The 16,083-nt window shown below is 42.8% G+C and overlaps 1 protein-coding gene across 15 annotated transcripts in view; it reads left to right on the plus strand.

Moving 5' to 3' along the window:
- Synj1 (synaptojanin 1) overlaps positions 1–16,083 on the plus strand; it is an 80,492-nt gene that overhangs the window by 56,968 nt on the left and 7,441 nt on the right. For 9 of the 15 annotated variants that reach the window (XM_028877123.2, XM_028877121.2, XM_028877124.2 and 6 more), the window contains 11 exons: positions 298–454; positions 928–1,045; positions 1,142–1,357; positions 4,153–4,231; positions 6,518–6,680; positions 9,586–9,795; positions 10,727–10,861; positions 11,471–11,509; positions 12,863–12,910; positions 13,942–13,980; positions 14,130–14,200. In XM_028877123.2, the coding sequence (XP_028732956.1) occupies positions 298–454; positions 928–1,045; positions 1,142–1,357; positions 4,153–4,231; positions 6,518–6,680; positions 9,586–9,795; positions 10,727–10,861; positions 11,471–11,509; positions 12,863–12,910; positions 13,942–13,980; positions 14,130–14,200 (1,275 nt within the window). The remainder of the gene's footprint in view (positions 1–297; positions 455–927; positions 1,046–1,141; positions 1,358–4,152; positions 4,232–6,517; positions 6,681–9,585; positions 9,796–10,726; positions 10,862–11,470; positions 11,510–12,862; positions 12,911–13,941; positions 13,981–14,129; positions 14,201–16,083) is intronic. The other 6 variants (XM_028877128.2, XM_028877127.2, XM_037209646.1 and 3 more) reach the window with 3 other exon arrangements.

Below are 16,083 nucleotides of genomic sequence, written 5' to 3' on the forward strand. Positions count from 1 at the left end.
TGAAGTAATCTGTGGTTGGGGTCAGCACCACCTGAGGAACTGGATTCAAGGGAACTGCATTAGGAAGGCTGAGACCCACTGCTCTAGTGGATGGCCCCACATCCATGCACATGTGCACAGCACTAATTGGACTTGATGAGTTATCAGAGGAAGAAGAAATGTGATACTGAGAGGAATGGGGAGAACCGAGGGGAGAAATAGAGGGTGAATATGATCGTGTTTCATCGCACTTTAATTTTTAAGTAAAATCATGAACAGTTATGTGTTTTGGAATAACTTTGTGTATGTTTATTTTAGATTTTTAGAGGATTTTTAGAGGGAAAAGTGACGTTTGCTCCAACCTATAAATATGACTTGTTTTCTGAAGACTATGACACCAGCGAGAAGTGCCGCACCCCGGCATGGACAGACCGAGTCCTCTGGAGGAGGAGGAAGTGGCCTTTTGACAGATCAGGTGAGGAGTGGACTTTTTTATTTAGGTAAATTAATGTGAATTTTGTGGGGGGGGGGTGATAAACATAAGAGCTTTTTTATACAAACATTTAAAAACATTTTATGTGTATTTTTTCAGTAACATAATTTCATGTAAAGTGAGTGAAGAGACATTTATTTTGTAAAATTTCTGATTGTAGTCCTGAAATTGAGGATTTTGAATGACACTTGGCTGTTGAACTTTTATGAAACAGTATTTGGTCCCAGGTTCCAAGTAATCTTAGAAGTTAGCAACATTTCAGTTCTTCCCAAGTAAAGAAGAAAATAACGGGACAAATATATCTCTAGTTTAAAGATCTCTGGACTGTCTGCTTCCAGAGTTTTGACATTTATCCTCAGACTCCTGAAGGCTCTACAAGGAAGTGGGCACTTACATGTGTCATGTGACCTCTCCTCACGTGACTGCTCTTGACTTGTCTTTTATTCTGATTGCAGCTGAAGATTTGGATCTTCTGAATGCTAGTTTCCAAGATGAAAGCAAAATCCTTTACACATGGACCCCTGGCACTTTGCTGCACTATGGGAGAGCCGAGCTGAAGACTTCTGACCATAGGTTTAAACAGCCTCAGTTTTTAATGATGCTTGAAGTCTGTGTGAAATAAATCCTTCAGGAACATGTCTAATGCAGCATCTCCCTTTGCGTCTTAAGGCCTGTCGTCGCCCTGATTGACATAGACATATTTGAAGTGGAGGCTGAGGAGAGACAGAACATTTATAAAGAAGTCATTGCAGTCCAGGGCCCACCAGACGGCACGGTGCTGGTGTCAATCAAAAGTTCTGCACAAGGAAACGCTTATTTTGATGATGCTTTGATTGATGAGCTGCTGCAGCAGTTTGCACACTTTGGGGAAGTCATACTCATCAGGTGAGTGAGGCAGGCATCTGAGCCAGTGTGTCAGAAGCAGTAGTTTCTACACTGGAAACCCCAACCTAGTGACTGACTAGTGTCTGAGTGTGACATTTCCAAATAAAGAGCTCTAGAAAAGCACTCCTAGGTTTTGAAATTAAGTTCTCTACATAGAAAACTTAAAATGAATAATGAACTTTTACATGAACATGAAGACAAAGGTATGTTTGAGTTCAGGAACAACCTCGTCACGATTCCTCTACAGGGGAGCAAGCTCTGTGTGAGAATGAATGAGAATGCAGCTGTAGTTGATAATTTTAATGTTTCAAGGAGAGAGAAAAGTAAGGGACCAGTACCTCAGGAGTCAAGAGGCTGAGGCAGGAGGATTAGGAGGTCAGGGCCAGCAGACTACATAGAAAGTGTGTCAGTAACCACCTTTAGTAACTAAATAACCTGGAGGGAATTTTTGTTACTCTCCGAGGTTCAGGTCGTTGTAACTGGTGCATGTTCAGTTTGCAGCCAGCAGAAATGTGAGGAGTTGTGGGAGCCATCCATCCATCCATCCATCCATCCATCCATCCACCATCCATCCCAGTCTCAGTTCCCGGTATTGACTTCACTGTGTACTTTCTAAAGCTGACCTACGGGCCTCATTTTAAGAGGGTTTTCTTTCACATGTACAACCGTTTGGGGAAATTGGATTTCATGTGTGTTTTTAATTCCATGGGGAAAGGAGTACTACTTAATTCCTTTGTATGTTGTTCATTTGCTTGGGTAGGTTTGACTTGTGTTCAAACCTCCACACAAGGTACCGTAGAAGAGCAGAGGAGAAGTAAAAGACATGGCATGTGCTTGTAATCTAGTCGGAGGAGTCGCGGTAGTGGCCTCTCCAGGTCCATAGACTGAAGGGAGGGTAGTTTCTGTAGAGTGGACCTCATGCCTGCGACACATGAGGCCCTTTCAGGGAGCAGAGGGCAAATGGAAAGAAATTGTGTTTACATTTCAGATCCTTGGACTTTCTTACCCCTCCTCCACGTCTATTTTAAATATTCCAAATCTTATAAAATCTGAACCTGAGAGATGGCTCGTGAACAAAAGCACTACCTGAGTTCCATCCCTGAAAAGTGAAAAGAGAAAGCCAATTCCACAGAACTGTCCTCTGACCTCCACATGCATGCTTGGCAATAATGAATTAATTAGCTTCTAAACGACTTAAAAATGGCTCTAGAAAGTACACAGTAAATCTCCCAGTTTTACAGATGACAGTAAGCCTTGCCAAGTATGGAAATGTCAGTCCACCGGAAACATCTGTGAACTCTGAGTGGGCCGCAATGAGCCAGTGTAAACTACAGCATTGAACTAGAAGACTCTAAGTGGTGTAAGAGAGAGAGACTGGTAAAGGAGCAGGGACTTGTGTCTGTTTAACTCACTGGGTTCTCCCTAGTTCAGAATGAAGCTAACAGCTTTCCTCAGAGTGCTGTCAACGTTAGTGTTGATAAGCAAACGGGTGTTACTGTGATGTACAGCCATGGGGTGTCTGGACACTTCAGATATTATGTTTGTTACACCAGTGGTACCAAACTGATAAGGAAAAGCAGATACTAAAAGTAAAGCAGAGGTGGATGTGGAGGTGTACAGCTGTGGTCATGGTGCAGTTACCAAAGAACCAGGAATGTTTGGAACTCAGGACACTGGTGCATCTAAGAACAGTTTTACAGGGGTATCCTCCATGGCCAACCATTTGGTAGTTATTTAGGTAAGACTACCTACCATCCCTGTGAATTTCAATTGACAACATTTTTGTAACTTAATAACTTCATGCCAGGGAAGCGGAGTCAGTTATCTTGGTCATGTCTGACTGATTCTAAGATGTATTCCATGTGCACTTGATTTCAGTAGAGTAGTTTGGCACACTTTTATTTTGGCCTTTTTTTTTCCCCTTAAAATCCATAATGTTTTAGACTCTGAGCATGAGACGAAAAGGTTTTCTCCATAGGGGAAGTTCAGTTTGCAAAATTGCTTTTGTTGCCTTACTTGCTGACCTTGACCTTGATATCCTCCCTATGCTAATTCCCTCCCCGGTTTCACCCTCCTGAATGCTTAAGGGAAGTTCCTTGTTTGTGTATCCTGCATAATGGACGTTAACAGCTTAGATGCAAGATTGTAAAACATCAGTAGCGAACTTCTCCTCCGGGGTTCTCCAATTGTGCTATAAGCCTGTATTTAAGACCTCCTCCCTCCTTCAATAAACGGCATTCAGCATTTAAAAAAAAATGCTCTTGTAAATAAGATGGATAAACATTGTTTTATTCTTTGGTTATAAACCTCCTTATATAATCAGTGACTCTTCCAAAGGTGTCCTTTGTTTCATTTTCTCCTTTGGGGGTTTCTTGTTTCCGAAGTATAATCTTGGAGTCACAGCAAAGAAGTATCTTGTGCAGACAAACACCTAACCTAGAGCTCCTTGTGACCGTTAGTTGGGTCCTTTGGAGTTTCCTTCTTATTAATAGTCGCTGTCATCTTTCTCGGTCAAAGGGAATGACCTTCAGGAAAGTCACTGCAACAGGGAAAATGCAGAGAACCCCACTGTGGAGTCAGATGTAGCCCTTCCTCCTGCCTGTCTTGTTACCTGAAGGAAAAAGCAGGAGGGAAGTGCTGGATCGGAGGGCGCCCTCCTCTGGGGACCAGCCCAGTGGTCTCCATGTTCTCTTCTTGGCTCCGGTTGTTGATTAGGAACCAGTGGCTAGAGATTGAGCTAGTAATGTCTGAGAAGTCAATTTTCTTCTTATGTATCACTGTTCTTTTTCTTAAAGATTCGTAGAAGATAAAATGTGGGTTACATTTTTGGAGGGAAGCTCTGCCTTGAATGTTCTGAGCCTAAATGGTAAAGAGGTAAGGTAGATTTGATGATTCTAAGCCATTTGAAATGTCTGAAGATTATATTTGTACAAGCATGCTACGAGAGTGCCTAAATGTATTTTCAGTTAAGAAAAATAGAAGGCTGTGAACTATGTAAGAGTTACTTAATATTTTTATTTAGACTAGTTTTCCGCCTAACTTAGGGTTATTTTACTTTCCCCTTAGAGATAGTAACCGTTGACAGAAACAAAAAGGAAAACGTGTTCACTGCCTAATTTGATTTCTACCATATTTAATGCAAAATATTATAAATTTGTAATTAAGGTTAGATATTCCAGCTCCTCTCTACATAGTTATCAAGTGGAGGACATGCTTTTTTTTATAAGAACATGGGGCAGAAGGTCCTCACCATTTCCAGGAGTTACCTGTAAGCTGCTGAAGAAGGTCTTTGGTGTCAGCCCCCTTGGCAGCCTGGGTACCTAATTGCCACAGATGGCAAACACTCCACACTGTAGCACTTTCCAATGTAACAGCTGGGATGGTCCCAGCCTGTGATTTGAAATGTCCCCATGAGAAGCTTACACCGTGACCTGGAATAATTACCTTTCTGTGAAAGGTCGCATCTGTCAGTTGCTTTGAACCTGTTTGTCTTTGTGTAGCTAACTCCTGCATTACCAAGTGTGTGGTCATTAGATGCACTAGACCCAGTGCTGGTTCAGTCTCTCCACTGGAGAGCAGCTCCTCTCCTCCAGAGTTAACCAGCTCTCTCTTTTCATGTTAGGAGTTTGTTTGATTTGTTTTGTTTTGTTTTTAATGCAATACTAATATATTCATGTCAAAATGAATTAGAAAAAAAAACAGAAAATGCAAGATAATATTAAGTTGACCATTTTAGAAGTTACACATTTCTAAACCTCTAAAGTGTTGCCTTTGTTAGAACCATTAATTTAACCCTAATTTTTCATAAATTATCCAATTTCAGAGAAAAACCTCAAGAAGCTGGGCATAGTGGCACACACTTGTGATCCCAGCTCTTGGTAAACTGAGGCAGGGTCCTCACTGAATTTTAGGCCAGCCTAGGCTACACAGTGTCTCAAAACACAAAAAGCAACACGCACACACAAATAAATAATAAAAAATAAAAGAAAGTGTTTTTTAAATATACTATTTGGTAAATATACAAGATTTTTGTTGATTAAAAAATGATATGTGAAATATGTAGGTAAATGATGGATTCAGTTGAGTTTAATACTTGGTCTGATAAGCAAATAAGAGACCAGTTGCTGTTAGACAAGCCATGCTGTTTAAGTGAGGCCTTCAGGGGATCCTGAGAGCAGTAGTACTTGGAGCTGGAATCTGCCCACAGAACTGCCAACTCACAGTGTTGAGTTGGACTTTTAAAAGTAATTGTTATAGTCCAATTTCATAACCAGTTGACAGGAAAAACGATACAGAAGAAAATCAACTCATATGAGTTGCAACTCAACTCATGGCTACATAGGTCATTTATAAATATTTAAAAGTTCTGTCTTCTTCCAGCCGAGGAACTCTCCAAACAAAAGGCGGAGCTGTATAAAAGAGGTTGTAACTAGGAAGCTGGTCTGTTGTATGGGGTGGACTTAGTGAGAGCTTTTCCTGTGTATCCTCTCCATGTCCCTGGCGAAGGAGTCTTAGGACAACAGCAATTTTTTAAAGAGTTTAAAAAATACAACAAGATGGTGTAGCTTGATTATAGCATATTGGTGGTTTTGTTAAATCATACTTAGATCTAAAAATCACTTAAATGTATAAGGAAAGCAGAAGGCTTGCTCTACAAGTTTCAGCCATTCTATTTCCAGAAGAGTTCATTTTTGTAGACGATTTAAACTCATCTTCACACAGCATTCTCTGACATTTGAACTGCTAAAACCGCAGGCCAGCACATGGCGGCATAGCGTGGAGCGGCTCTCAGGACCGATGACAGTGGGTGTGTGCTCAAGGCTTCCTCTCTCTGCGCTTGTTCAACGTAGGAACACTAGTCAGTTCATGGATCCAAACCGGAATTACATAACAGACTACCAGAAGTGTGTATTTGGTCAAGAAGAGAGACTGGCTGGAGAAAAGGAGTCCTAACTACCTTTATTTGGCATCATAAGCTTTTAAAGGCAGAATGGTGAATGGCCTGTACATGGGACAATTTCAATATGTGTGGAAGGATTTGTTTTGACTAGAATCCAACTAAACTGTTGATGCCACTGCATAATGTAAATAGGCACCCTTCTCCCACGTTAGTTTCTGTGCTAATAAATTTTTCTTCTGTATCTTTTTTCTGTCAACTAGTTTTTAAATCGGACTATAACAATTACTTTAAAAAGTCCAGACTGGATCAAGAATTTGGAAGAAGAGATGAGTTTAGAGAAGATCAGTGTCACGTTGCCCTCATCGACGAGCTCCACCCTGCTCGGTGAGGACGCAGAGGTCACAGCTGATTTTGACATGGAAGGTTCGTATGCTTGCTGAGCAGGCTTTTTCTGTGTGTTTTTTGCTCTCTCCCAGCACTCACGACTTAGTATCCAGTTCATGTCTCTCTTTGAACACAGTATTAATAATGGTTTGTTCTATGTAGTATAAATGTTTATCCGATTACATTAGACTTGGTAATTTATATGCCATTTTATCATTAAATAATAAATACATTGGTATATTTTAGTTTATATTGTATGATAAAAGCACAGAGTGGTGTTTTAAATGTGCCAGTTTGTGCCAATAATTATAGTTAAGCAGAAGTTCCAAACAACTCTTTTCACTGCCAAAATGAGTTCATAATAATTACTACAAGAGAAGAAATGTTCCAAAGGAATTCAGAGAGAGTCCAAGTGACTAGAAATACATTCATGTAAAACTGAAACTGTGCATATAAAGGTATCTACTTCAGTTGAAATTTTGAGACAAATTATCTGGGTATTGTAGTTTTCTTAAACACTATTTGAAAGTACATTTGCTTACTAATACTATACGTTATATGTGTGAGCATAGTTTTCATTAGGATATAGTTTTGTGATTGATAGAGTGAATGTTTAGTGTGTATAAGACCCTGGCTTCCATCACTGGCCTCCCCAGAAATGCACGCCTGACTCTGCACTGCTCAATAACACATCTAAGTTAAACATCTTTTAGGAGAATCACTAGCTCCTATATTGGCATTTACTTGATCCACACATAAATATGAAATTTTTGGATGCCAAGTTGTGTTGGTTCCTTTTTTGGGTGTGGTCATACGCCCTTCTGAAACAAGTTAAGAAGAGGATATCTACTCTGGCTTATGGTTTCAGAAGTTCAGTCCTTGGTTGATTGGTCTGTACACTCGGAAGAACATGGAAGCAGGAAAGATGGCGGAAGCTGGTCTTCTCTTCTTAGCAGACAAAAACAAAGAAAGGGGGCGTATGAGAAGAGGCCAGGGCAGGAAACAGCAGAGACAAACTCCTACCAACCTAGTCCCTCCAGCTTTTTACCGCTTCCCAAAATGCCATTTCCCCATGCATCCATCCGGGCATTAGTCCGTCATCCTGTCAGAGCTGTCTAATTACCTCTGGGCGCTCACGGACACATCCAGAGGTCGGTTTCCCTGGTCTCCGAGCTCTTTGGCCCAGCAAGTAGAATCAGAATTTACCATCTTAGAGGTGCATGCCAGATACTCAAACTCTGTGACCATGGTCTTGTTAGTTCTTCTAGAACTCACTGTTTACGGGGTGTTTTACACAAGTATGCAGGTCATCATAGTGATATCAGTGTAGTAATGACTGGTGGGATGGTATCCCGTGGGAAAGTTTGTAGTTTAAAGAATAAAATAAATCAAGGGTCTGGAGAGATGGCTCAGTGGTTGAGAGCACTGGCTGCTCTTGTAGAGGACCCAGGGTTGGTTCTCAGTGCTCACATGGTGATTCTGTAACTCCAGTTCCATGGGATCTGATGCCTCTTCTGGCCTCTTCAGGCACTGCACTTGTGTTGCACAGACATACATGCAAGCAAAACATAAAAATAAAAGCCTTTGTAAAGTCAAGAAAAGAAAGTATAAATATGATATCTCATAGCTCAGAGAGATGAGGGACAAACTAAGAACAGGAACTTACTTAGGAGCAGCGAGGGGAGCTGTTGTGACCTTTGTAAGAGTAATGTTGGTGGTGTGGTAAAACCAGATGGTGAAGTTGCTGTGGGTGGAAGGTGAAGAAGTAGGGCGCAGAGCCGTTACTTTTGACCGAGGGGAGCCTGGGAATGCGTAGTGCTGCTAGAAGGGGCTGGTGCCAAGGGAGAGGCTGGTGCTGGGAAAGGCTGACAGAGAAGCAGGGTCTCTGAGGAGGTGGGGTGTGCTGGCCGCCTCCCTTCCCTCCACTTCCACTCCACCTGAGTGTTGCTTGCAGCAGGAGGGACTTGGTGAAGGAGGAGGCTCCGTCTGCAGACTTCCCTTCGTAGTGGATTTAGTGCTCACATCACTTGCAGGAGTCGGGCAATCCACCACAGCTCCTGGGGACTTGAGACTCTGAGATAGTGTCTCTGGCCAAAAGGAAGGAGAGGAATAACCAAACAAGAAATCAGAACTTTCAGGCAACTTGGGGGACCCAAAGGAGATTGGAACCTGGTTTTCTTCAGGGAGTGGCACTCCCTGTGAAGTAGTGGGATGGTGGACGAGAGGGTTGTGGGGCAGGGCCGTGGGAGAGCCGTGCAGTAGGGTGGGTAAGTGAAGAGCGCCTGAAGCTAAGCGCAGAAGGGACCGCATCGGTGAGGCTAAAAAGGCTAGGGAGCAAGCCCTGGGCCTCAGCGAGGAAAACTGAGGAGCCGAGGGGCTGGAAGAAAGGGACCAGAACGAGGGTTACAGGCTGGTTAGTGCCCCCGGGGTCACGGAGGCTGAGGGTGTGCTGTCCATCGTGGGGAGCATCCTGTCGGTGAGCACAGCGCTGAGGCATTCCACTGCCCACCAGCTGTCCACAGGGCTTCGGCATCACAGGCAGAAAGGTGAGAGGCCCATGTGCCATTGTGCTGTCTGCTGAGTCCTGAATGGCTGGAGGGATGGAGGGTGGCGAGTTCTGAAGGAGGTGGGGTAAAGGGTCCGTGACTCCTGGCGGCATAGCCCTAAGATAGGACTAGGGAGGAAGGTGATGTGCTGGGTGCGAATCCTCTTGCACAAGGTGCCCTGACCCCACTTTCCAGCCCTCAGGTGGGTGGAGATGAGGCCTGATAGGGGAGACCGGGTCGGTATTGGGTGAGAGCTTGAGGTTGGAGACTTGTGGTTGAAGCAGTGGTCCTTAGCCTGTGGGTCGCGATGACGACGAGGGCCTTGTGTCTCTTAGCCCTGGACAGCCTAATGTGCAAAGCTACAATGATGGTGTCTGTGGTGGCCTTGCTCCCGTTAGGTGATGTCGATGACTACAGCGCTGAAGTAGAGGAGCTTCTTCCTCAGCATCTGCAGCCATCCTCAAGTTCTGGCCTTGGCACTTCTCCAAGCTCTTCACCCCGGACCAGCCCGTGCCAGTCACCTACAGTGCCAGAGTACTCCGCACCGTCTCTCCCCGTCAGACCCAGCCGAGCACCGTCCAGAACTCCAGGGCCCCCGAGCTCACAGAGTGTGTACCCCCTTAAGTGCTTGTGTGACTGTCTAGCCAGTTGTTTGAACTTGAGAGAACGGTTGTGTCCTCGTCACTTTCTGTCGCTGTGATGAAACACTGAGCAAAGCAGCTTGGGGAAGGAAGGGTGTATTGGGCTTACAGGCTCATTAAGGAAGCCAGGACAGGAGCTCAAGGCAGGAACCTGAAGGCAGGAGCTGGTGCAGAGGCCATGGAGGAAGACTGCTTCCTGCCTTGCTCCCCATGGCTAGCTCGGCCTGCTTTCCTATTTCACCTGGACCACCTGCCCAAGGATAGCACCGCCCACGATGGGCTGGGCCTTCCCACTTCCAGGAAATTGGCCCTTAGGCCTGTCTGATGGAGGAAGTTCCTCAGTTGAGTTTCCTTCTTTCCCAGTGGCTCTAACGTACATCAAGCTTACAAAAACTAACCAGTAAACATTGTGTAGCTTGTTAGCCCATGCATTGAGTGCCCTGTAGACAGGAGGTGAGTTTCCCGACCATAACTCTTGGTGGAGCAGACTCTCATCACCGCGGCTGCTAAAGGAGAATTTGTCTAGTCCTATTGATGTGGTTCGGGTTGTCTGTGTTTTATAACTTGGGATTTTCTAGTCTGTAATAAGAGTGCTTGACTATTTGGGCTCCTCCTCCCCTTCTTTGCTGGCTGTATATGACTAAATTCTAACAGTGAATTCTGTCACTTAATAGACCCCCTCATCAAGTCAACGTTAGTACCTCTGCCAGATGAGAGGTCCACACAGGGTAGCGTCATGGTGCCCATGGTTCCAGAAGGTAGTTCCGTGGTGGACACTGATACTGTGTTGTACTCTTTCTTCAGGGCACAGAATTTGTAGAGGAGAGAATTGGAGCATTATCATTACCTATGTACTTTCCTTCCCGCTAGCCCCTGATCTTACCTACTCACTTTTTAGGTTCTCCAGTTGACACTCAGCCAGCAGCCCAGAAGGATTCTCCCCAGACCTTAGAGCCTAAGAGGCCACCCCCTCCCCGCCCAGTTGCTCCTCCAGCACGTCCTGCCCCACCACAGAGACCACCTCCACCTTCAGGTAACCAATACTCTTGGGATGTCTGCTTAACTTCAAATTCTCCCTCTCCCCGTTTTAAAAACATTGTGCATGTTTTCATGCTTCGAGACTCTGGATTTTGTTTGTGTTTATATGATTGTTATTATTACTTAAGCCTTTCAAAAAGGACCGAGGAACAGCTGGACGACGTGTCTGTCAAGCAGATTTCTTGAGCACAGTCAGGCTGCCTCTTTGCCTGGGTACAGGGGAGGCTTGTTTGGGTCTTGCTAATTTGATGTACTTGGACATGTATGTTGTTCTTGGGTAAAACCATGTTTAATTTTTTAAATTCCTCATCTTTAGCTTTATAAAGACAATTAACATTTATTAACTTTTGGAAATTTTATTTTAGAACTGAAGAGCATACATGTTTTTAATATGTTTTACATGCATCTTTAAATGCTCTCCTAGCTAAATGCAATGATCACTTCCTGTGAGCATATGCATTGAATAATTGCTTTGTATAATGTCAAGATATTTACATAATCATACATGATATGTGCTATCATGACTATTGGAGCAGGTCTTGATATTCAACTCTTTATTTAATGTCATTTCCTTTCTGCTGCCTAATTTCTTATGAACTATAAGGGGCTAGGAGTCCTGCACCTGCTAGAAAAGAATTTGGAGGTAACCATTTACATTTGCTATCCTGTGTGAATGCTGGTTTATTATGTTTTGGAGTTTGAACTCTCTAAGTCAGAGACAGTTTAGATCTGTTTGGTAAGCATCAGAATGAATGACATTTATACTCCATGTTATAAAGTTCCAAACTTTATATATTCCTGTTAACATACTAGAGCTTAGTTCAATCTGTAAGTAGAACTAATAAATTATATCTTACTTTGCATTTTGAATAATTCATCAAATGCTTGCCTCATTTGTTTGTGTAAAACTATGATTTTTCTTATTTTCAGTGAGGGAATTTTTATTCAGTATTGGATGCTTTTATTTAAAAAGTAATTTATTTAGTTAACATGAAAACGGTAGGGCTGGGAATGTACCAAGTGTGCTTAACTGACATGTGCAAGCCATGGATTCAATCCCCAGGGCTTACACACACAAAGGAGAAACTGGCAGCTCATTCCGAAGGGTTTAGTGCTGAGTACATTCCATCTAAATCTCAAGAAAAGACAGAGATTATACCAATTCTTCAAAGAGCTTGAGCAGCTCCAGTGTTAATGTTCCGAAAGCCCCTGCCATACAGAGTTGATGTGTCCAGCTACCTGTCATTGTCGATCCCTGAGAGTCAGGGTCAGCTGTGGCCTTCACACAGCTTCTGGGAAGATTTTGGTGACTTTGTAATAAGAATGGCTACGTGATTTGAACAGTGTAGCTTCTATGAAACATTAGGTTTTTTTTTTTTTTTTTCAGTTCAAAAATGGTTTATTTACTTTTAGGGTGAATTCTACTTTACTAGGAGACCAATGTGTAGAAAATAAATTTTGAAATGAACTTGTGGAAACTTGTATCATATTAGCAAACCAGTAGCTTATTTAGACATCTGTTTCCATTTTAAAATACCTTTCTTCATAATTCCTCTACAACCTATCTTATTCTGCGACCAGAAATCCTCTAAGTCAGTAAGCTAAGAGAATACATCAGAAACTAACTTCCAAGAGATATTGTCTTTTTGTAGAAATTAAAGATGGAATGAAAGCTCAGTTATGATTATTTTCCTTTTGACTATCAAATAATGTATTAGTAATCTGGATATAAGAAATGAGATGATCATAAAGTTTTGCATTAGACTTTTTTGGGTTCCTTACTGCTGGTAGTTTCAGATATGAAAAGGAAGCCCTGCCCTCCTCCTGTTCTTAGATTTGAGGAAAAGGAGTCAATTTTGAGCTAAAGTCACTTTGATAACTTCCAAGATATTTAAAGCAATAAAAGACCCTTCATGCAAGAATAATTGCATGCGTGCCTTTCATCCTGTGCTCTGGGCTCTGAACAATATATAGCTTTTGTTCTTTCTCTAAAAAGGTGTCGGAGCCCCTCCCAGTCCTGGGGTAGCTAGGAGAGAGATGGAAGGTAACAAGATTTTTGCATTCTAGATATGGTTCTTGTTCTAAATGTCAGCCCTCCAGTGTTTCATGACTTACTAAACCCTACAAAGTAGACACCACCTCTCTCTGTCCTTAGAAACACCTTGTGTTTTTCTCTTTTCCTTCTGTGTTGTATGTATAGTTCCCAATGGCTGTTCATTTAATGTCTTATCCCTGGAGTTCCTGTGTTGTTCATACCTAGTCCTGTGTACTTGGACTATGAAGTTACTGTTGAAAGAAGAATGCCTTCATTTTCTTTTACAAGTCACATGTTTATCAATGTTCTTGATTACCCTGAAGATTTATAGATTGGTAGCCATAAGGTCTAGTGTTTTATAGATTTTTTTTTTATAAAAGGTGTTTCTAAATATTTTGATATTGGGCTAGATTTGCTTGAAAGACCACTAAAACTAGGGCCATTTGTTAAGACTACAACTATTTATGGACTGATGTATAGTATAACCATTGTACTCAAATTTCTTCTCAAAATGGAAAGTCTAAGATAATGCTTGATAAGTCTTTTACTCTTTCTGTCCCCCAGAGTAATTTTCACGTCATCCTTAGGCTACCTTCCTGAGTGAGCCATATTGGAACACTGCATATGAATGTGTCTATACTTGTCTTCTGTCTTGATCCTGATAGTCTATTGTAGATTCCCAAAGACCTCACGCTAAGATGACTTACCCACAGGCAGGCCTGTACTATGACAGGCAAAGCTGTTAGGAACTGGCTCAGGAGCCATTTGTCTGCTGAGCTGTAAGAAGCAGCTGACCGGATCTTCAAAGTTCATGGACAGAGGTCTGTGAAGATGTCACCTTAGTGTGACTGACTTCCTTTGTCTCCCATGCAGGTCTCTCTAATACTCCAGTTTCTGTCTTTACACAAAGCTAAGTGCTTGTTCTGTTGCTGTCTCGTGCCTTTGTCTCTGCTGGCAATGGACAGGGCATCCAGGTGATGCCGCGCACTGTTGTTTGATTGTTTACTTATGGTTGATTCTTTGTCCTTTCTGCTTCCAAGCACCCAAAAGCCCGGGAACAACACGGAAAGATAATATAGGTAAAAACACGTGCATGTAGTTACTTCCCCTTAAAACTGGACCATGCCATAGACACTTGGAATACAAGTACATGGTTTCTTATCTGTTTCTCCTTTTTTAAAACTTTCTTTCTTATACTTAAATACACAATGTGATGTCTTTGTTTCAGGGCGTAATCAGCCTTCACCTCAAGCAGGCCTTGCAGGCCCAGGACCTGCTGGATATGCTGCAGCCAGACCGGTAAGTAACACCTGGCCCGGGAGTTAAGAGGTATTTGTTCTAAGTTCCAATTTGCAGCTAATCTGTTTGTTACCTTGGAGAGAATCAGGAGAAACCACCCAGGCTCAGTTCTTCAACTCTAAAATAAGGAAACTGATACTCTTCAAGCTGTATCTCAACTCTAACCTTTCTCACATACCTCCAGATGAATACACTAGCTTATTTGGATAAAAATAATGTACTTAATTATGGTCTCTAAATAAACATCTTAGCGTCTCTTAAAATATGAAGAAGGAATGTATTTGGATAGCTGTTTAGCTAGTTAGTCCAGGGAAATACAAAGTTATCCTTCTAGCCAGGTATGGTGGCATACAACTTTAATGTCAGCACTAAGGATGCAGGAGCAAGTGGATCTCTGTGAGATCGAGGCCAGCATGGTCCACATAGTAAGTTCCAGAACAGTCAGGACTATGTAGAGAGACCCTCTCTCAAAAAAAAAAAAAAAAAAAAATTAAAGAAGGGATTTAATTAGCATAAAATTGTAATAGAATACTTAAACTGGTTCTAAAGTTATTAAAAATAGAAAGGCAAATGGCTTACAAGATTTTTACCATACTTTATAAATCTATGGCTTTCTGTTTGTTTAGCATATGTCCTGTTCCATACATACAGCTTCTGTTATTCTCTCAAATGAAATTCCTCTGAGCTCTAACAGTTATTCAGAAAGGAAAAGGCAGGGCCATAGGGATGCTGGGCAGGTGGACGGAGTGCCTGCCATGCAAGCCTGCTGGTCTGGGCTCTGGCCACATGCAGCCCATGGAATGGTGAGGAGGAGTTCCTGTGATGCCACACGTCATGGCATGAGCGCCTGCACACACACACACACACACACACACACACACACACACACACAATAAAGAAAACCATAATTGCAGTATAGGCTAGAACTACCACTATGCCTAAATCTGGGGAACCCAAGCTACTACTTGTCATGAAAACAGAAATTGCCTGTCTTTGTAGCCCTCTCCTTAACAAACTGAAGGCCATTTCTATGTATAATTCTACTCTTTCAACTGTCTGTAGAAGACACCTCAAGATATGTTACTCTAGTCCACAAGAAGGGAAGTTTGCCAGATACCGACTACTGCCACGTTCCCCACAGCACCTTATTATGTAGGGATAGGGGAGGGGGTCAGGATTTCTGTGAGGCTGAAAGTTCTCTATACACCAGGCCTCGTGTCTTTTATCTCCTACCCCGGCATTTAGGTGGCTGAGGCAAGGAAATTGCTATTGTGAGCCCAAGTCCACCCTGATCTACGTAGTGAGTTCCAGAGTAGCCTGGGACCACAGTGGTAGACCTTAGCTCAAAACACCTAAACCAAAAAAATAAAATCTAACTTTGGCTTTAAATAGGTATTATGGGGTTAGACCCTTCAGTAAACATACAAGAATAGAAAATACTTTTCAGCAGTGTGTCTTCTGGCTTATTTAGTTAGGCAATTAATATTGTTATTTCGTGTTTTAACAAACCAAGGAGGGCTGGAGAGATGGTTCAGTGGTTAAGAGCCCTGGCTTCTCTTCCAGAGGACCCAGGTTCAGTTCCCAGCACCCACAACAGCCCACAGTAGTCTGAAACTCTAGGTCCAGGGACCTGACCCCTCACACAGACACAAATGGAGGCAAAGCGTCAGTGCAGTCAACGAAAAGGAGGAGAGCCCGGTTCCGAGGCCTTAGGAGGGAAGGCTTGTCTCTGTCGTCGCTTGTGCTTCCAGAGCCGCCTCTCTTCAGGGAGTCAGCCCTGCTCCTGGTCAGGTCCCTCGCCCTGCGTGCAGCCAGCTAGGCCACGTTTAGATCCTACTGCCGTCTTCTCTGTATGCATGTGGTTACCGTAATTTAAAGTGTAG

Source organism: Peromyscus leucopus, chromosome 12 (assembly GCF_004664715.2).
Source record: "Peromyscus leucopus breed LL Stock chromosome 12, UCI_PerLeu_2.1, whole genome shotgun sequence".
NCBI lineage: Eukaryota > Metazoa > Chordata > Mammalia > Rodentia > Cricetidae > Peromyscus > Peromyscus leucopus.